We start from the raw sequence: 23,134 nt of genomic DNA on the forward strand, positions 1-23,134 counted from the left end.
TTACTCATGGAATGTATGAATTCATTTTAGTCCATTTTAATGAGGGCTGCCCGAGGAGTTGACTGTATGTATAACATCCACCTACTGTCAAAATTTAGCAGTGCCATTTCTTTCAACGTCAAATATGAACCAACAATGAGATATTTGAACAGAACCGTTAGCATAGTTAGCATAAACGAATGAATATATTTACTAGAAAAGCAAAAAAAAAGGCTGGAATACACAGATAACAGACGTGTGTAGGAATGTGCCGATAAAATGAAGTCATGAGATTCAACGCACAATACGCTGTTTTTATTGGAATTATAAACTCTTTGTTTTGCACTAGGATTTAAATCTGTGACACACTTTTTGTGTTTATCTGTCATGTCATTTATTAATTCACTTAGTTTTAAAATGAATTGTCACAAGTATCTTTGTATATATTTAAAATATATTATATTCTATATTATATTTAAATGCATTAATATATTATATTTAAATGCAATGTTGTAATAACTTCATAGGATATTGTGTATAAACTTGTGTATAAAAGTTATGCTTTACTACTGGCACATGTCTACAAGATATCTATGAAAAATAAAAGAAAACAAGCAAAGGATGGGTCTGATTACCAACGTATTTAAGTGACCATGCTGAGAGCTACAGTATTTATTCTCTTTTTAGCTCTAAATCAGTATTGAAGCTTCAAACAAGATCACTTAAACGTTAAATTGACTCATAAAGCATGAGATTTTAAATTAAGCAACCAAAAAAAAAGCTAATAAGAAGCAAAAATGCAGAAAAGTGTGATAATTAAATCCAACAGACTGTTAATCATTTCAATAAGGTCTATGAAAAGCATGATCTGAGAAAAGAAAGATTAGTGAGAGAGAGATTGAGACAAAGATGTGAAAGACATAGAAATAGAGAGACTGACAGATGAAAGGCACAAACAGAGGTATAGAGACTGAAAGAAATAGACAGCAAGGCAAAGCTGTTTGTAGCCAAGAGTGGTATAAGTAGTCATGCAGGGTCCCTGAGCCACCAGAGGGCCCCGTAACATTGCAACAGCTTGCTCAGGGCCCCTGAAGGTTTAAAAACAGCCCTGCAAAGATGGTCAAAAGAGAAACAGATCGAGAGAGAGAGAGAGAGAGAGAGAGAGAGAGAGAGAGAGAGAGAGAGAGAGAGAGAGAGAGAGAGAGAGAGAGAGAGAGAGAGAGAGAGCTTTGAGTGCTGCAGGTTTTCATTGCTGGTGGCTACTTGATTTTTCAGCTTTTATTTTCTTTAAGATGTTAGAGGTGTCTCTAGGCTGTATAATAAAACAACAAACCTGCCACTTATCAGAAACAAGTATTGGAAGTGTTTTATTTTAGGTCCCAAAGCAAAGGTTGCAAAAAAAAAAAAAAAAAAAAAGATTATTCTCAATGAAAGCAGTTAGGGATCGTTTTTCACCTCACTATACTTCTCTTGTGATGTCCGGAGCCACCAGCTCATGATAAAATGCAGTCAACTCAAATCTGCTCTGTGTTCTTTGAGAAATTGTTCACATCCATATGTAGTCATATTAATTCAAAGCATTTAAAAGAAAACCCAAAGTCCGTCTGGAATTAATTGAAATCTAATACAGTAAGAGCCACTGTTTTCAATCCCACCATTGTGCTGAGAGTTTGTTCCCCTCATTTAGAGAAACACCAGCACAGAGTTCCAGTAGAGCTGTCGCTGTCTCTCTGAGCCCGGGCATTGAGGCTGGGTAGTCCTTGCCTGTGTGTATATGTGTGTGTGTGTGTGTGTGTGTGTGTGTGTGTGTGTGTGTGTGTGTGTGTGTGTGTGTGTGTGTGTGTGTGTTTGTGTGAGCACAAATCTCACAGGATGAGAGGTGAGGGATGTGATGGCTGACAATGCAATGACACACATAATGGTTTCAGCTCATGAAAGTGGCTAATTTTAAAGTCTAGGAAATGAGCTTGAGTTTGCAGCCTATTTTTTGTACCTTTCATTGTGTTTTCTCCAAAGCCACACCAAAACACATGAAGACACAGTATCTAGGTTAGGACAACTGAATGATGAGAGCAAGAGAGAGAACTCACAGGTAACAATTTTGCTAAGGAGAAGATTTATTTTTATTTTACTTTTATTGTCTGTTGCTGGTTCACATTTCACCCATTCTGAGTTGACACAAAGACCTGAATTTCATTTCCGAGGAAGTAATAATTTAGTATTTATTTCTATTTCAGAAAAATGTTCTGACTTACAGTATATGATCACACATTATGGGAAAAGGGAAAATAATAACAAAAACTCTACAATTCCTATTTTTTTTCCTTTTCATTTATTTTTCAGTTTTTAAAAGCAATATATCTGATGTTACAATTATTTTGGAATTAGTTATTAATTATTAATGTTATTAATGTTAATAAAAATGATATTATGTTTATTACAGTCAACTAAATCCATTATGTATTTTGGAAATTAAGACATTTACTGTATATTTGCTCATTAGGAAGATATTGACAGGAAGCCAGTGCAATACTCATTTCCATTTCTATTTATTCCTTTGGCAAACATTTTTATCCAAGGGATGCAGAATTCAATCTGGGTTGTCAGCTCAAATCCCGGACTTGCCAGAGAGCTACAGTTGAGGCCTTGAGCAAGGACTTTAACCCCCAACTGCTCAGCTCCATGCTTGGATTGGATTTTATCTCACTGTGGATAAAAGTGCTTGCCAGATGAACACACTGAATACATACAGCCCTACAGTGGGTCCAGTAATGTCAACAATTTACACTGACAACCATCCGGTTCCTCAGTGATACCCTCACCCACGGATTCTTTTGCAAAACAAATGATGTAACACAAATTGAGTAAATATTTAATATGAGGCAGCTAGCAATAACCAGTGACATTGCTTTAAGTCAACTGATCAAATCAGCCTGAGAACTAAATGTCACGTCTGTGTGTTAAATGATTTTTACCAGTCTATATTTAACAGCACTGTTCACTCACTGGATCAACACACAGTGTTTTGTGTTTACATTATTTTAGAGTATTATTAATATATTTTCTTAATATTCCTCTTTTTTTATTGCTTTAGACCAATTTGAATTTGAATTTAGTCAGTTTCTGGTTGTACTGTAGGGTTACTGGCTTATATGGTATATGACTAATATGATCATATTAATAATCATATGACCCTAATAATCATATCACATAGATAAGAACTTGAGCTGATTTTCGCATGGAGATTAGATAAATCACTAATTTAACAACACTGAAGGATTTTAATCACACACTATACTAAAGAATATTGTGAGGATTCTATACCAGGTAGAAAAGCAGCCGCACCTGGGGGATGATATTGCTTTTTTTTAATTTAAAACACGAAGACCTCATGCAACACCACATCGAGTTCTTACGTGACTTGATCTCTTCAGTGAAAAACCATCGGTAAGCACTGCTTTTTAAAGAGCAGCTTAAATCCTTACTTGGCGATAGAAGAAACAAAAGCTGGAAAGTTACATTTTTGAAGGCATTTACATCCATCCTTTCATTGGTTCACTGCTACTGTACTTCAGTCCTAATGCACTGCAGTCTTAATTAAGAAACTAAAGTGTGAGAGCTTTCGCTTTTTTGATTACAGCCACATGCCTGAGTAAACCTAAGGGTTGTGACTGGACAATGATTGCATTTTATTGTTGCACAACTGCTATAGACTTAATAAAGTGAAATGCAATACAACGACACTTCTGATGCTGAGTCAGTATTAAATTCTTGTTGAAGAGCTCCCAAAACCTAAGTGAGCTAGGCACTGAAGATTTTCACAAAATTTGAGATGTATTTTTTTAAATGACTTGTTCTACTGTATCTGGGAAGTTGCAAATGCAGTGTAATGTAAAATATAGAGTTTTGATATTAAACATAGGCTTCACAGTAAAGACACCAATTCTCCTTTAAATTAAGCCATAGCTAATGTTAAACGTGTAAATAATGATGCACCCATGATTACATATTTCTCTAAAGTTCTAGGCAATATTTTAGAAAGGTTTCTAGGCAAAAAAATAAATGCTGTAGTTAAAAAATGCTGTAAATTGCTTTTTAAAATAGAAGTGTATTTGGTGTAACCAATCTTTGCCTGCAAAACAGCATCAATTCATCTTGGAGTTTTTTTAAGGAACTCGGAAATTAGGTTGTTTCAATCATTTTGGAAAACTAGCCAAAATATTTCTATGAACATAGGCTGTCTTTTCATGTAATCCTTTACATATTCCTTACATGTTAAGATCATGGGTCTATGGGGTCCAAAACATCACTTCCAAGATGTCTTGTTCTTCTTTTCACTTAAGACATTTCTTAATGACATTGGCTGAATGATTGGGGTTGTTGTTATGCTGCAGAAGCATTTTGGAGCAAATCAGACACCTACATGATGCAAGGTGGATAAGTATCTTCCTGTATTCCTTAGCATTGAGGACAAAATTAATCTTGACCAAATCTCAGACGCAATTTGCAGAAATGCAGCTCCAAACTAGGAACCTCCACCATGCTTCACTGTTGCCTGCAGACACTCATTATTGTACCGCTTTCCAGCACGTCGGCAAACAATCTGAAGAACTATCAGCATTTATGTTGATCCATTTTTACTAGGATTTATTTATCAAGATATTACTCATGCTAACAGGGCTTTTCCTTCCACTCTTTTGGGAAATAGGAGGTCCTTTGGTTTTACATGAGCTGTATGCATAACTGGTAATAAGTAATTCCATATTTAAGGTTTATACTGTAATTTCAATCTGTACTGGATCATAACCTTCAAAAAAGCTAATTCACCAAAGACTATGATTATATTAATATATTAATTGTTGGAATGGCTGCTATATATGAATTTTCCAAAACATTGCTATGCATTCATTAAGTTTTAAAGTCAAACGGATACCAAAATAACCTCAATAGCTTTGATTGCTGTAGCTTAGCAGATATTTTAGCAGATCTGAACAGATATAATATAGAGCTTAGTGCTTTTCTGGGTTTTATGAACAAAATTTAACCAAGGTCAATTATTTCCGATCTTTTGTGATGATCTAGCAACCAACACAATTCAAGTGAAATGCAAATAGAAATTGATTTGGCAATTTTATTCCACGCTTCCTTGCTCCTATGCATAGCATGTATCATGGTAAGTCTAATATTTTTTATCTGGCTGATACCTTATGACACTGTGATACTGTACATGCTTTTTCAGCTCTTTGCAGATCTTGGCTTCAAGCAGTCAAAAACCAAGAACCAAAAAAGCTGAACTTTTTGGGTGGGATTAATCAGAATCACGTAACTGATAGCTGTATGATAGTTACTTTTTTTTTTTTTTTTTTTTTTAAAGTAGGAATTTGTTTGTGACTCATTCTAATAATTATTATTATTTCTTTTTCTTTATAATTCTTTTAAATTTCTTTTTGTTTTTCACTGGAAAAATCTAAAATGATTTTCATTGTTTGACATAAAAAAGAAACCTTACCAGTTTAACAGTGGTGCATAAACAAGCACTATTAATAAGTCTCTTTAGGGAAGATTTTCTATAAAATAGGCTGATGTTTGAGAGCATTTAAGATCAGTATAAAGGATAAACCAACTTTATGGAAATGATTGGTTTCTTTACAAGGTGTATCTTCATTCAGTAGTACAGAACGTCTCAGGTCACACTGTTGTATAATATAAAATGAGTGGAATATGTAATGATGTATATGTTGATTGAATGGACATGGATACAGTACATACATGAGCGGATTAATGGTTATCGACGGGATAGGATTCTCGCTAGTCCAGCTGAGCCCAATTTGGCTCAGATGGAGTCAAATTTTTTTTTATGAAGTCATAGCTGTTTTAGGACAACATACATATATACATACAGTGGTGATGCCCCCATGATTAGAGTGAATTCACTTTTCTTGGATGGAAAACAAACACTTCTGACAGCATATAAATGACATCCCAGTGCAAATAGATTGTTATTTCAGGGATGTTTGGATATTCATAGACACAAAGAATAAATCAGAAAACGTAACAGATTTTACTGAATCCAACACAAAAAAGTTCAACAACACTTTAAATAAATGATAAAAAAAACCAAATCACTTGACTGCAGCTTAATGAAATATATTGATAACTAAATGATTATCACACAATGCATGATTTCCCCTCCAAAACTAGACATTACCTTATAATAGAGCCATAAGATGACAAGAAGGTTTAACTGCATAATTTATGGACAACAGTGACAAAAAGCAGAAAAAAGGTTTATGGGGTTGCAAAAGAGTCTATTTGAACAATACATTTTTTATTCCTTTTTTTTTTTTTTTTAGAATATATAGCAAAGTAATTCATTTTCTACCATTTATTCAGGGTTTAAAACTGTTTTTTATCTTGTATTTGAAATAACTATTATTATTCAGAATCACATTTTTTTGCTTTTTTTTCTGTTGTTGAAAACGATAATAATGCTCTAAAATATAAGGTAATGATGACCAGTGGACTAAACCAGTGTATTACTGTTAAAAAGTTAAATACACAATCATCATACCGCTATCATTCGAATTTAAGGTTGTAACATATGTATGATTTCACAGAATATTATATTAATGGCTCGGGTTTAGTGCAAAAGATGACAATATGGATAAACTTTCCTACTATAATTAGCTTCAATATATACCATTCCTTCAATATATACCATTCAAACACAAATGGAAATATAATAAAAACAAATGCATTATCTCTCCAACAATTCTCTTACTAGCAAGAAGCAAAATATATCTTACTAAAAATGTAACAGAAAATAAAGAAGAAGCATGCTATATTGGCAGTGTATAATACTAATTCAGTTCTTTAAAATGTGTATAATTAACCTGGCTTTATAATAAACAAATGCAAAAAAATGGGGAAAAAACAAAGTAAAGAGAAAGTAAAATGGAGAATTAAAAAAAAAACACCACAGTGAGAAATTAAGCCTGCCATAGGAACATGCACTGGGAAGGAAAGGTGCCTTTTCTGCATTTAATAAGCATAAAGACAATCTCTACTCAAGAAATCAACTTTAAATGTGACACAGAAAATCACATATTCATTCATATAAAATCTGTAATGTTCTTAAGGCATGCTGGGATTTGATTATAACAGTGTAGCTATGAACCCCATTGAAATGACAATGTCAAATGATTTACAATCGATTGTATTTCCACTTTAAACACACTCAGATTCTGTTGCGTTTTCATTTCAAATACAGTAAAGAACATAACAAATTAAAATGTCATATTGACAAGAATATAAATACAGTATATAGGAACAAATTATCAAATTCAATAACTGCAAATAATCTGGAAAATGAAAGCAAATCAGTGATTTAATAATCTGAAAATGTTCTTTTATTCAATTGTTCCTTCCTTCCTTCCTCCCCTCTTTGTTTTTTGTCACATTTTCTTACAGTTTAATTAACACAATTTAATAAAATTTGCTAAAGAACACCTGAGTTCATTTTAAATGCCTTTAGAAAAGATGTCAAATTAAATAATAATGACTTGCAGATGGGTGACAGGAAAGGAAATGATTAGCAAAGGAAGCTCACATCCACAGGGAACGAGGGCTTACTAAATCGTTTGTCGAGCATGAACTGATTTTGAATTGACAACGCTCTTCAAAATCATCCGAACACATCTAATAATAATAACACCTTTAATTTCACAGAGCTGTATATTATATCAAACCTTCTTTTGAGATTTAGGGAAACAATTTTGCTTTGGAGGCAAAATGCCACTGAGCTACCACCTATATGTTCATCTTATATATAAATCTTCAAAAAATGTGAACATTAAAGCAACAAAATTAAACAAGCACTGAATTAATGCTAAATACTTGGTTTTTGTGCTGCAAATTATTTCTTACCATAAAATCGATAAAAGAGATCATCAGGTAAAAGAATATACATACAGTATAAAGCAAACATTAGGCCAACAGACATTCTGAAGTTATGAACTCATGAGTTAGTACAGCAATTTTACACAAAAAAGTTTGCTTCCCAAAAGCCTTGCAAAAATTAGTAAAATAAGTGAAAATCGAGGTCCCACAGTACTGTATTCTTTATAATACTATAGCATTTAGTATAATATAGGAAATGCATAGGTAGACAAGAAAATTCAGTTTTATATTTACTAAGAAACCATACTTAAAAAAAAAACTACACTCTGACAGTATCATTTCAAACTTGACTGCATACTGGTCCTGTATCATCAGGATTAACTTTTAATAAATCACTAAGCAAGGTTCCTCCGATAAATTCAGTTTCATGCAGTCAAAGGAGCTTTAGAACCTTCTTCAATCAATCATGTGGTAGCTGCTCAATACATACACTCACATGGTTACAAGTCAAGTTTCAGTTCATTTTCACATCAAAAACACAACAGTATCCAGGAGAGTGGCGATTGGTTTCAGTAACTGTGGCAAGGTTGTTTGTGCCAAATTTGCATTTAAGTATTTCCTAAACTGGTGATCTTCTGGAATTCCAGACATAAAATTCTCTAGCGCTTACAAAGAATGGTTCAAGAAAGAAAAAAGAAAGAAAGACAGACAGACAGACAGAGAGAGAGAAAGGGAGAGAGATATATCGATGGATAGATAGACAGACAGACAGACAGAGAGAGAGAGAGAGAGAGAGAGAGAGAGAGAGAGAGAGAGAAAGAAAGGGAGAGAGATATATCGACAGACAGACAGACAGACAGACAGACAGACAGACAGACACACAGACAGACAGACAGACAGACACACAGACAGACAGACAGACAGACAGACAGACAGACAGACAGACACACAGACAGACAGACAGACAGACAGACAGACAGACAGACAGATAGATAGATAGATAGATAGATAGATAGATAGATAGATAGATAGATAGATAGATAGATAGATAGATAGATAGATAGATAGATAGATAGACAAACAGACAGTACCCAGTGGGCAGCAGTTGTATAGGTGGAAAAACCCTGTTGTTGAGAGGTCAGAGGAGAATGACCAGACTGGTATAAGATGACTAGAAGGCTACAGTAACCTAAATATTCACACTTTACAAACATAGTGAGCAGAAAAGTAACTCAGAACACATAAGAAGTCAAACCTTAAGGCAGATAAAAAGCAGGAGACAAAAGCAGAACAAGAAAACGAATCTGAGCTACAGTAGATGACAAACCTGGACAGTTAAAGATTGGATAAACATCACAGTCTGTAGCTTTTCTTGTTCTTAAAGAATATTTGATTAATGTCTATTTTTATTAAAATGTTATTTTTGATAAAATAGTCATTAATGAAAATATAAATAGTATAAAGAAATAAATACAACAAAAACAACAAATATTAATTACTTAAATAAAAGTTACATTCATTACAAAAACCTGTGCAGCATTTTCAAACATCGTCTTGAAGTTTTAAACCTTAAATGAGGTTCATGACACACAGCACATCATTACAGAACATACATTTAGGTTTTAATTTTGAAATTTATAATGATTTTTTGGTGGTCCACAGAGCAAAGTATTCTTGTGACGCTTTGAATACTAAATATTCCAATCATATTCCTTAGCTGTTACCTACAACAGGAACTTGTAATTAATCATTTGACTTAAATACAACTCCATCTATTTACTCAGCAATTAACAGTTAACATTAGTTGAGGGCCACTTTCTGTTACTGTTCACATTATCATTGTTTAAGCCAAACTTTAAAGCTGATAAGTTCTGTTTAATAATACATGACATTTCATTAGATTCACCTAATGGTATAACCAGTTAGCATCATTGTAGGCCTTCCTCCTCTTTCCTATATAATAGTGTCAGCAGTGTACACACTAACATTTCATACTCATACACATACAGTATCATGTACAGTAATGTATATGTAATATGTTTAGCCTTCACAATCAAACCAACAAGACTGACATCTTCTGGAGTAGTGAGTTAGACAATGCTCAAATCCAGCATCATCAAAACACCAACTGAGGAAATATTGTAATGATAATCATCACTCCAGCACAGTTCCTGAGACTGTTAGAGCACCACTGAAACACCTTATTAAAACCTTATTTTCTTTCTCACATTAACGTTCAATTTCTAGTACAATGCTATGAAAAACAAAAAAAACCCATAAGACTAAATAGTTTTAACAATTCATGAAATGAAACAAATATTAATACTCAAATGACAATTAACACACATCGTGATGTTGTTGTTGTTGTATCTAATTAAGTTATTCTCTCATATAAAAAAATGGCACAACGGCAGCTTAAAGTTCCAAAGTTATGATTAATTTATTTCATGATTTTCAAAAAATATTAGGTGCTCAAGTGGTGAAAACTGAATCATTAATGACAGTAAGCTAAAAACAGCAGGAACAACCACAAGGACAAATAACGTCTACAGAAATAAATCATGATTCAATCAAGTGTTTGTATGCATCAAATTTGTAGACTGAATTGGTCTTTTGTTAAAATGGCAATGATGTTTGTTGTTGTTGCAGTTGCATATATGTATGGAGTTTATGTCCACATCGCTTCTGTACTTTATATTAGTTTTTAAATGTGTGTGTCTAATGTTGTGTTTCCATTTAAAAAAAGATTTCTGAATTTTAATTTAATATCTATAACAGCACTGAACGGTTGTGTCTTCAGGTGTGATTTCATTATTAATGCATGGGGAAATATGGAGTATACACTGATAGGTTATATAACAGCAACAGCGATGTTTATAATCTGCTTCGTCAGAGCATTTTTAGTGAGCTAATTACTCAATAAAGTAAAATATTTGGGCTTTTTGGTACGGAATGCTTCCAGTTGGTGTAATTTAAAGTGATGGGCCTTAATTACAATTCTTTGCTACATCCCAGGTCAAAAGACTTAAGCCAGGTGCACACTACACAATTTTACAAATACATGAATTGAATCACTTGTGATCAATTATTTTATGGATGTAGGGCTGTGGACACTACACCATGCAGATGAGGTTCATACAAATGTCTGATCCTGAAGCTCCAAATCCTGCAATCCTGCAAAAAAATAAACATAAGAGCTGTCTATCATAACTCAGAATTTCTGATCTCCGACTAGGAAAGAACAAAGAAAACCCTGTGGAATTCCTTCCAGGAAGTTCTGGAAGGACTCCTCACCTGCTCCCAAAGTTGAGCACATGACATCAAATCAACATGACTACTCACACCATCTATCGTAAACAAAGTAGCACTTCTTTACTATCATACGGATTTTCTATATATATTTATATATGCTTTAGGTCAATCAACATACAGACAAAGTCACTTCTTAAATCTATAACAATAACTATACAAATTGTTTAGTCACTGAACTATACATCACATTTGCTAGATTTTTGCTAACATAAGATGAACATGGTGGTGTCCATGTTTTTCTCATTTCGTAGCTTAATTGCACAGAGGTCAAAAATTGCATAATTCTGAGCTCCTACTTCCAGCTTCTGAGATAAGTAAAAAGCAGCATTTGTGACTTTGGCTGTGGTGGCTGTTTCTGAAAAGTTGAAAAGTACAGAATCCAGAAAAAGAGAATATGGGAAAATGTTGTGGAAGGATTGGATGGAGAGACGCTGAGAGCGAGGATTGTTTATTATGCTAAAAGGACCAACTGGTAGCCTGTTCACACTGGGTACCACCAGGAATCATGTCAGGTTTGTTTTATTTTTGCTTCCATTTGGGTGTGACAAGCCATATTTCTAAATTCGAATAGAATAATATTGTGCTTGTATTTTGCCCTTATCCTCTCACACAAATAGTATATACATGATAAACTGGATTCAGATAGCTGCTGCGCATATCAGAAGACAAATTTGAGTTCTGCTTGAAAATTGGCTTATTGGATGTTTTGCAGCAGTGATTAAGCTACATGATTCATTATCAAGAATGTCCAACATGCTTGAAAATATCAGAGCACCTGCAACAGCTTGCAAACTGAGAAAATTGCATCACTGAACTGCTCAGTTCTGGCGACAGCAGTCACAGCGGAAATGTACAGTAAGACATCAGAGAGACAAAGAAATCAGGGTTAAAATTGTATAGTGTGCACTCTGCTTAACTCAAAGCCTAAACGTTGTTGCACTTAACAGCAAGAAACAGACAATAATAAGCACTGAATGCTGGATTGTGAAACATGCACGTTTGTAAGACAGACACTTTACTGTACCCCAAAAGATCATGTGCTAACAAACTAAGTGTCTGCAGTCAACAAAGCTGCTTTTGAGGAAACAGCTTGAAAACCTTCTTCTCCAGGACTACTTTGGCATGACAATGATTTTCCCTTGACAAAATAATATACCATTAAAATCTTTACTTTAGACATATACATAAAACAAAACAGCCAAAAAATATAGAAATATATTTTATGTTAAGGAATGTTCTCATAGTTATTATAAATTTAAGTTCACTGTTTATTTGTATACTATAAATAAGTTTCTCTTTTTGAATGAATTTATAGAAATATTATGTAGAGGATTCACAGTATAACTCCAGTAGGTGTATATGGGGTTGTGCACATGTCTTGCTTGCACAATATAAAGTATATCTGTGCATTTTATACCCAACATAAAGGTATTGGGAAGTTTGAAATAACTTTCATAGACATCTCTACATTTCATTTTGAATAAATCATACTCTTTTATAAAGTAAAAAATATAATTGACATCTGTAATAATTTCTAGTTCTAGTTCCAATTACATATAAGTTTATATAAGTTGTAAGTTGTATGGTCTGGCAAAAAAAAAAAAAAAAAAAAAAATTTGGTCCCATTTAATTTGGATTAACCCACAGATAATTGACAGATGCTCAGATTGCAAACTGAACTAACTGGGTTAGGAATTAGGATATGGGCAGTAAATTTGCAACCATCAGTAAAAGCCTATCCACTCTGTAGACATACTTTAATCCCAACTCTAAATCTACTGTAATCTTTCATATTTTGCTTAGCTTTAGGTTTATAGCAAAAGGCCTAGGGTGAGGGAAGCATTTATTTTGATGTTTAAAGTATCATGTGCTAAAGTAACTCCCAACCATATATCGTTTATGATTTATGACCTAAGATCATCCACAGTAACTTCAATGCCACAGTGGCAAAGTGCTGTAGTGTACAAAAAAATCCTGATGGCACTCTGATGGACATCATTTAGGATGTTTAACCTGTCCAAACATTATTAATTAAAACAAAAGCATTGAACCTAAATCAATAAATTTGAGAGCAATTAAATTGTGTTTTCATGATTAAACATTCACACGCTAAATAAGCCAGTTTTAGTGAACTCAAATTTGATTAGATCACATCATCGGGATGTCATTGTAGAAGGGCAGCATGTGTATACTTTAGTCAATTGAGAAGCTTAGTGGTTAATGACGGAGCATTACGAAGACAGTTGGATGAAGATGACATTCCTTGCATTGCTTGCCACATTCTTGGGTCAAATCTGTGGAGACATATACATGTATGAAGAAAAAAAATGCAGCAAAATGGATTACTCTGTGATGGTTTAGCTAACCTAACATTCACCAGTGTGGCATCTTCTCCTGATCTCAGTGTAAAAAAATGCCTAGCTAGCAATCATCTCTGCATAGAGCAAAGAGACAAGGACTGCACCCTGGCTCTTAATATGTGCAGATTTAAACAGTACCTTGCCCCTGTTTGCAGGGTTGGTTAAGAGGAAAACGAATTCCCGAGTTTCATTGGATTGCATGATTAGCATAATCAGAATGATAGTGACAGGTATGACATTGGCCCACTAGTGTATTTCCTGCACCAGAGTTCCAGACTGGAGCTTCTTTGTCCATCTGGTCGACTACGACTTTTCTTCTTCCTGCTGGTGTCCATCTTGGTCTCCCCTAGTGGTCTTTGACCTGATATATCGGTAGGACTTACCGGGCTTGAAGGGCTTGTTGGGCTGTTAGAGGTTGTTGGGCCCTCGGGTGTTCCCTCAGTGATCTCAATTCTTGGAGGGTTCATCACTTCAAAAATTTTAAATGGTGTCGGTTCAGGCTGACACATGACTGAGACATCCACAGTGTTTTGTCGGACTGGAACGTTATTGCCAGTCTGGATCCCAACTGACACTCGTTCACTTGATTGGGCAGAGCTGCCAGTGGCTGCCTCCCTGCACAAGGTCCACATGTTATAGCACTGTGTGAAGTTAAAAAAGTTGCTATTAAAGGTCTTGAGCTCGTTGCACACATCCCGGCGAAGTTCGGCCAGCTCAAACCGCATGGCCGCAATCTCTTCCTTCCATTGCATGTTGAAGGCTGCCACCATGTTGGCTGATTCTTTAAAAGCTTGAATGGCCTGAGGAACATGTGGTTCAGGAATGGAGGGTGTTGGGGCAGGAACACGGTAAATGGGTGGAGAAGAAGTGGGCGCCACAGAGATGGCTGTTACAGTAGAACTTGTGCTGTGATGACTTCGAGCAGCATTCTCTCTCTCAAAACGCTCAAGCTCCTGGTAAGCTGAGGAGCTAGCACCGTCATCATCTTCTATCATATCCTCATTTAACAAAGATGTGCCTTCCATCGCATCATAGCCCTCTGGAAGACAAATTTGAAGATGAACATTCAGAGGATTCAACAGCTATGGAGTTGGGCAAAAAGTGCCAAAAATCAGATTATTCTGCAACATTAGCGGTATCCCTGTTTTTAAATATACAGCTCATCTAAAAGTACTGGAATGGCAGGGTCAATTCTATTGTTTTTGCAATACACTGAAAACATCTGGGTTTGAGATCAAATGATGAATATGAGATGACAGAACAGAATTTTAGCTTTTATTTCCTGATATTTACAGATAATTGTAAGATATCTATAACATTAGATGTGTTAAACAACTTACAACATTGGCACCTTTGGTAGCAGACCACCGAACCAAAACCCATTTTTAGGTAAATAATAAATATAGGAACAGATGGTAATAGATAGTAATAGATGTAATATCTGTTAGTGGAGGGATGGGATGTTGATGGTGGCTTAGTGTTTATAGTATGTTTGCCTTGCAGCTCCAGGGTTGAGGATTTGATTTCAATGAGTTTGCATGTCCTCCCTCTGCTTCAAGGGTGTCCTGGAGTTCCACGCATGTCAGACTGATCAGAATCTCTAAATTGTTTGTAGTGTGTGAATGGCTTTGTAAATGGGTGTGTGAATCTGTACAATTGTGCCCTGCAATGGGATGGCACCCTTCCAGAGTGTTCTCTGCCTAGTGCCCCAAGTCCCTGGCATAACCTCCAGAATTCCCCAAACATGTATAAGCGTAAGTCACTGGCATAAGCTCCAGAATTCCCCAAACATAGGATAAGTGTTTTAGATGGATGGATAGATGGATGGATGGATGGATACCTTTTCAGAAGGTGAAATGCTCTGGTGATGGACTGTTCCAATCCTTCCACTTTTCCCTATAATGAAGTCATCTGTTGTGAAGGTACTGTGTTGTTGCACGATGAAATTCCTCCCAATCCGACTTTTGAATTGATTTTGCTGCTACCATCATGAGTTCCATCATCAAGAATGATTATTCCAGAAGCCATGGAAGCCCAAACCATGACACTATCTCCACTGTTTTTAATGATCTTTTATGTTTTTAACAATGAGCAGGCTAGTTTGGCCTTTCCATCACTTTGTCAGAGGTTAATGCTGGTTCCAGAATTTTTGTGACCTATTTCTGGTTTCCAAACTGTCTTTCTAATTCTTGCTGATGATAAATGTTTGGCATCTTATGGTTTGGCCTCTATAGTTCTGCTCTCAAAGTCTTCTTTGAATGCTGGATTGTGATACCTTCACCTCTGCCCTGTTGAGTTTGTTGGTGAAGTGACCGACTATTTTTTTAAAGATTTTTCTTCACAGCTTTCACAATGCTTCTGTCAACTGCTGCGGTTTTCCTTCCTGTTCATTGTATGATTTTTAGTATAATAGTGGCTTCATTCTTTTTCAGAACATTTTACTCTGCTTTTCTCAGCTTCAAATGGATTGCTTTCCTCCCATATACAGTACAGACCTCTGGGCTTTATTTTGATGTATACGTTTTTGCTTTTAAGAACTATTGAGAAAGCTAAGGTCAAACACATTGCTTAAATCAAAAGGAGACATTCAGATCTATTAATTGTCTAACAGGACAAACCCAGGCAAGATCCTCCTGTTAGATAACTTAAAAAAGTTTTTAAACATCAGGTGCCATGTTCTATGTTGTTTACCTCACCTAAATAACAGAAAATACAAGCAGGAATCCTCATCTGTTATCTTATGTTAATTTATTTTTAACTTAAAATATAGAGCAAAAACAGAAGAACTGGCCTTGCCATTCATATACTTTTGGAGAGGATGGTTACTATGCCTGTATTATGTGAGTGAAAACCCTGCACAGACATGTCTGTCATCGGCTGTAATTATTTAAGTACTGTAAGTTACAAATCAATAAGTAAATGTTTTTTGCCTGTATCTCTATCAGTTTCATTCATTTTTTTTTAAAACAGGTTAAAAATGATCCATGCAAGCTGCTCCAAGCCATTTAAGACTGTGGAGTCTTGTATTTGAGTAACATGATTTAACTTTGACTGTTCAGTCTGTCAGTGCTCAAGTGTTAATAACAATAAGTTTAGCAACAATTATTAATTAAATGTTAATGTACAATATTTTGGAGATTCCTTTTTTTCATTATTTGTTTCATTCAGTAATAAATTCCCCATGTTTAGGTGGTTCCCTGTGGAGGCAAAGCAAATGCTTGACTGTCAAAAATATTTTTAAATGCCTCTATGTGATTCTATAAACGACTCAGACAGTCACATTGCTGTATAGTATCACTGATGGCAATCGGTTGTCTGTGGCTGTTTTTACTCACATACTGTAGGCTCTGAATTGTGTGTTTACACTGCCTTCTCGCTCCTGTTAAGCATTATCATCCAAATGTCTTTCCATCTTTTCCTCAGTCCAAAGGACAGCAGGGTTCCCTTGGCATTTGCCATCATTATCATCAACATCATCATCATCATCATCAACATCATCACCATCATCATCATCATAATCACAATGACCATTTATAGAATCATAATGTTCATTCTGCCAAAATATTTTTGCTAAATGCTAAATTATGTACAACATCTTTTTAAACACTGTCATCAGATTTGAAGAGGGTTTTTTTTTTGTGCAACAGAAAAGATGAAAAGGCAATCGAAAAATCACAAGTTAGTGGCCCAAGTAATAGATATGAACCCTATTGAACATATTAGGTCCTCTGATGTAGAGCCGATGTGGAGATGTGGGGTTGTAAACAGAGCGTGAAACAAGACATACAAGGGCTGCACCAGGGAGAGGCTGCAATCCCACTGTCCTACATGGCTGAAAACGTCCACACCATCAATATACTGATATTTCTGTTTCAAAGGCATTTAAAGGCCAACAGTCACAATACACTAGAAGTTGTTTCACTTTTAAATTAAACCGATTTAAATTGGTAATGAACTCAAAATCAGGGGCCCAAAAAGCACAAATCACAATTTCCATTTCTACCCCCAAGTACAAGAAACTTGGATTTAGAGATTTGTCATAGAGCTTATATCAACTTGTTATGGGACAATCATTATTTTCCCTATTCTAGTGTTAATTCATGGCAGCCATCATGAGGCTAGTCCCTAATCAGTCGAGAAGGCAGTGCAAAAACACACATATAGATATATGTATGCGTGTTGGCAGTAAAATACCTGTGACAGCCCTCCTGCTGCTCTTTTCCTCTGGTTCTCCTTGTAGTGTTGGCTGACCAAAGGAGAGGCTCTGTTTCTCTCCTTCCCTCTGAATTCGAGGGCTTACACAAACTTTTCAGCTCCAACTAATAATGCTCATGACTTCAATGCGGCACTACAAACATTATAGGAAAATCAAGAACTTGATAACATTATCTTGATCTTCAATTCTTTCACACTTATCGATGGGCAGTTGTTGAAGCCTAATTTTGATTTGATTACTATCGTAGATGTAAACCATATCCGTCACTGTCAATTGTTATAAGGCACCCAAAAGCTTTCTGCTTATTTGTTGCTGCCAATGAGGGACAGAGTTGGTGCTAATGGGACGTTACAGATCAGATTAACACAGATAAGCTTGAACAAAATTAAATCTGCACCCAAGTTACTGGCCAAGAATGTGAGGAACTGTCTTAGTTTCAGACTTCTATGATCTTTTAAGATTTGAACTAACTGGACCTTCTTTTAAATCTGTCCATTTTCAATTGTCAAATGCCACATTTTATTTCATTACTACTGTAGATACAAACCACTTATCAACGCATTTGAATATCTCAAAAGCTCCCTTTGCAATTTGCTGCTAAACAGGGACACGGTTTGTGTAATTATATGTGTTGTATACCAGAATAAAACAGATAAAAGTGACTCATTCCACACATGTTAAAGGTTGAGAGGGGGGCGTTGTACGGTGAAAGCGCTTCAGCAGGGTATGACCGTGGGATTGGTAAACTCTCCTTAATCCTCAGTTGCTGCAGTCACTTGTTTGGTTGTGATGCTTTTGACAAATTAGACCAATGGTGATTTATAAAAGATCCAATCAAACAAACTCCATTTGGAAAAAAAAAAAATAAATTGGGGAAAGAAGGAAAAAAAGGAACCCACATCAAAAGGAATAAACAGATAATCTGATACAAAGTTCATTTGGATTGAACAAACAAACTGAATAAAAACAAGAAGCATAAAAAGGCCTTTTTATACAGAGAAGAAAAATTTCACAGTTAAAATTGAAATAATGAAAGTGTTTCAATAGGGTTCATAGCTATACTTGGAATGTACACAGATGCACCATTAATGAGTGTGTGTACAGGGAGTGGCACTATTTGCACAAAGAACCATTGACGATACTCATGGAGGGACACAACTTATGCAGATGTTGCACAAAACCTTTCAATTACTTCTGTGAAATTTTTATGATATAATAATAATAATGATAAAATTATAATGGAATTCTTTTATTGCATTACTTTGTGCAACCAGTACCAGAGGACTGAAATGAAGCAGGTTACACCATTGTATTTTTAAATAGCAAAGCTAAGAAACTGAATTAACCTGTAGATTGTTAAGTCCCCTGTCTTCATCCGATCTTGTTAAATCTATATTTCTTCATCCTAAACTATTCTGTCATGTTCTCAAAACTGTGAAACATGACTTGAGAAGAAAAAAAGGAAGCATGCTGTGTTTAGGATTGTGAGGACCTCATTGTGAGGACCTCCATCTGTGTGAACTGCCCTTCCTGAGTTAATTCTCATTATCAATGGATTGGATAATGCATCAGTCGTGCAAAAACACAATCACAGACATCTGCCATTGAACATTTAGAGGACAAAGAGGTCAAAGCAAATGAACAAACACACAAATGGACAGGACTTGACCAGGAACATTCACGTCCCAGCATCTCTCAAGCACAAGGGTTCCCCACTGTACATATGTAGGTATGTTATAGGATGTACGGACGGATTGATGGATATGTGCTCTTAAACCCCTTTCTCTCTTTTTGGAATCGAGGGGCGGTTTACCTGTTGTGGATCTGAGAGTTGAAGTGACAGTGGAGGATGTCATTGAAGGCAAGCAGTCGTCATCTTGGGAATACCCAGCCTGAATTGCACGCAGGTAACTGTGGCTTCGAGTGCGGAAAGTGCCAGGAAGGTCCAGGGCCTCCATGGCCTGGGACTCTACTTCACTAAAAACGGACTCGCAAACTGACTCATACTGGCCATTGACCTCAGTCTCACTCACCTGAGAGACAAAAACAGGAATAGCAGTCCTTAATTTTTCCTCTTCCTTTCTCTTTCTCACTTTGATTCTTCCCCTTTTCACAATAAATACAAAGGAGAGTTAGCAGGAGAGAAAATGGAATTGACAAATTTAGTCGTAATTCAACAGTAATCCTTTAGAAATATTGAATGCAAGAATGTAAGAAATTACAAAACCAATATTTGTACACTGAATAAATGTCAGCGGTGTGTGGAAAGCATATCTGAAGACCCTTCTTGGGAGAAAGAAGTGATTAGAGATCAAATACATACAACAAGCAGCAGAAGCTATTCCTGAAGTTATTGAAAGCCACTCATAACACAAACGCTGATTCCATTCAACATCCACAAATGGTCTCTACTTCAACAGGGCTCATACATTCATTTCATTCAAGTGAATCCATTAAACACCATCTAATGCAGTCATTTTATTAGCTTTGAAACAATCCAGTCTACAAATCCAAAGAAAGTCTAAAAACTCTAAAGTAACCTTAGCAAATCGAATTATATTGTTTATCACCACATACAACCTGCTTGCTAATTCATACAAATATGAGCAATAACATACAAATGCCAAACCAATCCAAGAAAAATAAACTAGTGTTCATAGTCGCGATTTAATCTTAGACAAATTGAGTTTGATAAAAATTGATAATAAATCAGCATAATGCTAATAAACTGTGCAGAATCCAGTGTATGCAATTCAACTATACAGCACAGCCTATGCTACAATGGAATTAAAAATGTTCTAACCAGAATAAAGTTTTGAAATCTTTGTCCAGAGTTGAAGCTAGATTTGGTTATCAGTTTATGCACTCATATGTTTGTGATTTTTGAAGCATAGGATTGCTGAGTGCCTGCGGTGTCAACAATGTGACAGTGAACAAGAAAAGGGACAAATTTCAGAGAGGCAAGCAATGGACTATTCTGTCTGCTGTAACAGATCTCACTGAGGTCTGAGGGAGATTGAAGAAAAACATTGACTGATTTTTTTAATCGATTCAGTTGTTCATTATCTTTACTAAGAACTTTATCCTGGTCAGGGTCATGGTGTATCTGAGGTCTAGCCTGGGAAAAGGAGTGCATGAGGCAGGAATGCAACCTAGATGGGACGCTTGCATATCACAGTGTACCTTGCACATTCACACATATTGTACACCCATATCTAGCGGCACGAATAGCCTAATCTAATTGACATTGAAAAAATAGGTCTAATTTGCATGAGAGAAAAAACATGCAAATCTTCAAGCCCAAGATCAGGATCAAATTGGAATATCTGGATCAGTCAGATGGATCTTTTTTTTTTTTAAATAATAAATAAAAAATATGGTGTTTTCTGTTGCCTGCTGAGTGAAATCAACAAGTCACAAGTTGCAGGTTTTAATGCTGTTGCTGACTTCATCATGTAAATTGTGTGTATGTATGAGAGCCTGCACACACTCACCTGGCTGAGGCAGCTTGCCTGACTGAGGGTGCTGACCGCACGCATGTAGCTCTGGTTGCGAGAACGGTATTGAGGAGGGTGGTAGGAGGTCGCTGGGTCCAGAGACACACCGGGATGGGAGCGCAAATCTCTCGATGTTTGCAAGTGGTAGCCTTGGCTAAATGAAGGGAACAAGCAGGCAACTGCAGGCCATGATACTATATTACACCAACCTGATTTCTTAATTTTTTTTTTGAAAAAGCTCAGCAATTTGAGAAAAAATGCATCTAATCACGTAACTCAGCTTAGATACCTAGTTCCGTAGTTAGCTTTCATAATCTCAGAAAGAGTTTTCAGACATAGCCATGGACTGAAGCAATGTGATGATGCAGTATATCTGTATGATGGTATACCATGAAAAGGAAAAAAAGTTACCAGATTATTTAATAAAAGATGTGAAGAGTCTGAGAAATAAACAGTGGCATATTACAATAGAACAGTGTGAACTCAAACAACATTTATGATACTTAACTCAAACAGCAGTGTCTTAGCTGAGTTTTTAGTGACTTAATCAAACTGCAATCAGTAACATCTCCTAACAACTTGACCTTAACAACTCCTAAATTCATACAATCGTCGTTTAGGATCGGCTAAATTTGTCACAAATTTTAAAATCAGGGTAAAACCTTTAGCAGACTTCTGTTTAAGTGCGATTACGATGATTCATCCATGTTTTACCAATTTGGGGATAATTAGACTGTACTACATCATCTTAGAAAGCTTGGTCTGAATTATTTTTGGTACTGAGCAGTGATTCAGTTTAAAACATCCCAGGCTGTCAGACCCAGACTGTGCAACACATTCTCTCCATCTGTAATAATAGGCTGCACTTTCATTTTTATAATACACTAGTGCATCCTCAAAATGTATTTACAAGGCAACAAAGCAAAGTAACTAAACGTTTTACTTATTTTAGATGATCAATTATGTATTTATGAGTCATAGGCACACGTAATATAAGTACACATAACATGCAAGGGTATCTGTGATGCCATGTTAAGAAGCACATCAAACAGTAAGCAGGAATTCATCCATAAAGCTTCTTGCCATCTTAAGCAGGCTTCCAATCTACTGAATATTCAGATGAGTCATTGCTGACAAATTACTAGCAAGGCTTCAATATCCTCCAGACTGCAAACTTTCATAAAAATATCTCCACTCAACACATGCAGCAAGGTCATAGATAATGATCCATTCCAGTCAGCAGCACCATTATATAAGCTTTCAACAGACGAAGTTTCACACATTTGCAAAATCTGTTGTTTCGGACATTTGAGGGATTCTTCCATCTACAGGAAGCTAAACTGAAGCTGAACTGTAAGTTCTCGAAGCAAGAACTGCTAAGAAGTATAAATGTTGATGACATCATTATTCTTTTCTCTGAATATAAAAACTTTTATACTTCATTTAATGTATTTAGTCAAACTTTGGATATTTTATACATGAGAAAATGAATATACTGTAACACCAAAGATTACAGATAGTAAAGATATAAGATGCCTTCTTAATGTAACCGGATGTCTGTCACACATGCATTGGTGGCTACAACAATTTTCAGCAACTACTGTAGATGCATTAAAGCAAACAATGTCTGCCTGCTTGCTGTAAAACTCAAACCCATCCATCACTGCACAGTTTTAATCCCAGTGCAGATCTCACCGAAACAAATGCAAACTCAACCATCCGAAATGCAACAATAAAAAACACATCACACTATATTCACATACAGGCTGAAGATCCTGTTACATATCTAATAACACATAACACATATGCATCTACTGTATAGAAACCCAGTGCTTTTAAACGTGCAGTTTATGTCTCACAGAAAGCATTTC

General features: G+C 35.6%; 1 protein-coding gene across 4 annotated transcripts in view; it reads right to left on the reverse strand.

Moving 5' to 3' along the window:
• The window catches only part of LOC113655682 (disks large-associated protein 2), a 111,765-nt gene that overhangs the window by 21,947 nt on the left and 66,684 nt on the right, over positions 1–23,134 (reverse strand). Inside the window, exons 4-7 of one of the 4 annotated variants that reach the window (XM_027166369.2) lie at positions 21,553–21,636; positions 21,261–21,417; positions 19,580–19,799; positions 9,398–14,589 (exon numbers count right to left, since the gene is read on the reverse strand). In XM_027166369.2, coding sequence (XP_027022170.1) covers positions 13,763–14,589; positions 19,580–19,799; positions 21,261–21,417; positions 21,553–21,636 — 1,288 coding nt within the window. In that variant the 3' untranslated portion in view covers positions 9,398–13,762. Of the gene's footprint in view, positions 1–9,397; positions 14,590–19,579; positions 19,873–21,260; positions 21,418–21,552; positions 21,637–23,134 lie in introns of those variants that run through there. The other 3 variants (XM_047801866.1, XM_047801868.1, XM_047801867.1) reach the window with 3 other exon arrangements.

The sequence above is a fragment of the Tachysurus fulvidraco genome, chromosome 16, assembly GCF_022655615.1.
Source record: "Tachysurus fulvidraco isolate hzauxx_2018 chromosome 16, HZAU_PFXX_2.0, whole genome shotgun sequence".
Lineage (NCBI taxonomy): Eukaryota > Metazoa > Chordata > Actinopteri > Siluriformes > Bagridae > Tachysurus > Tachysurus fulvidraco.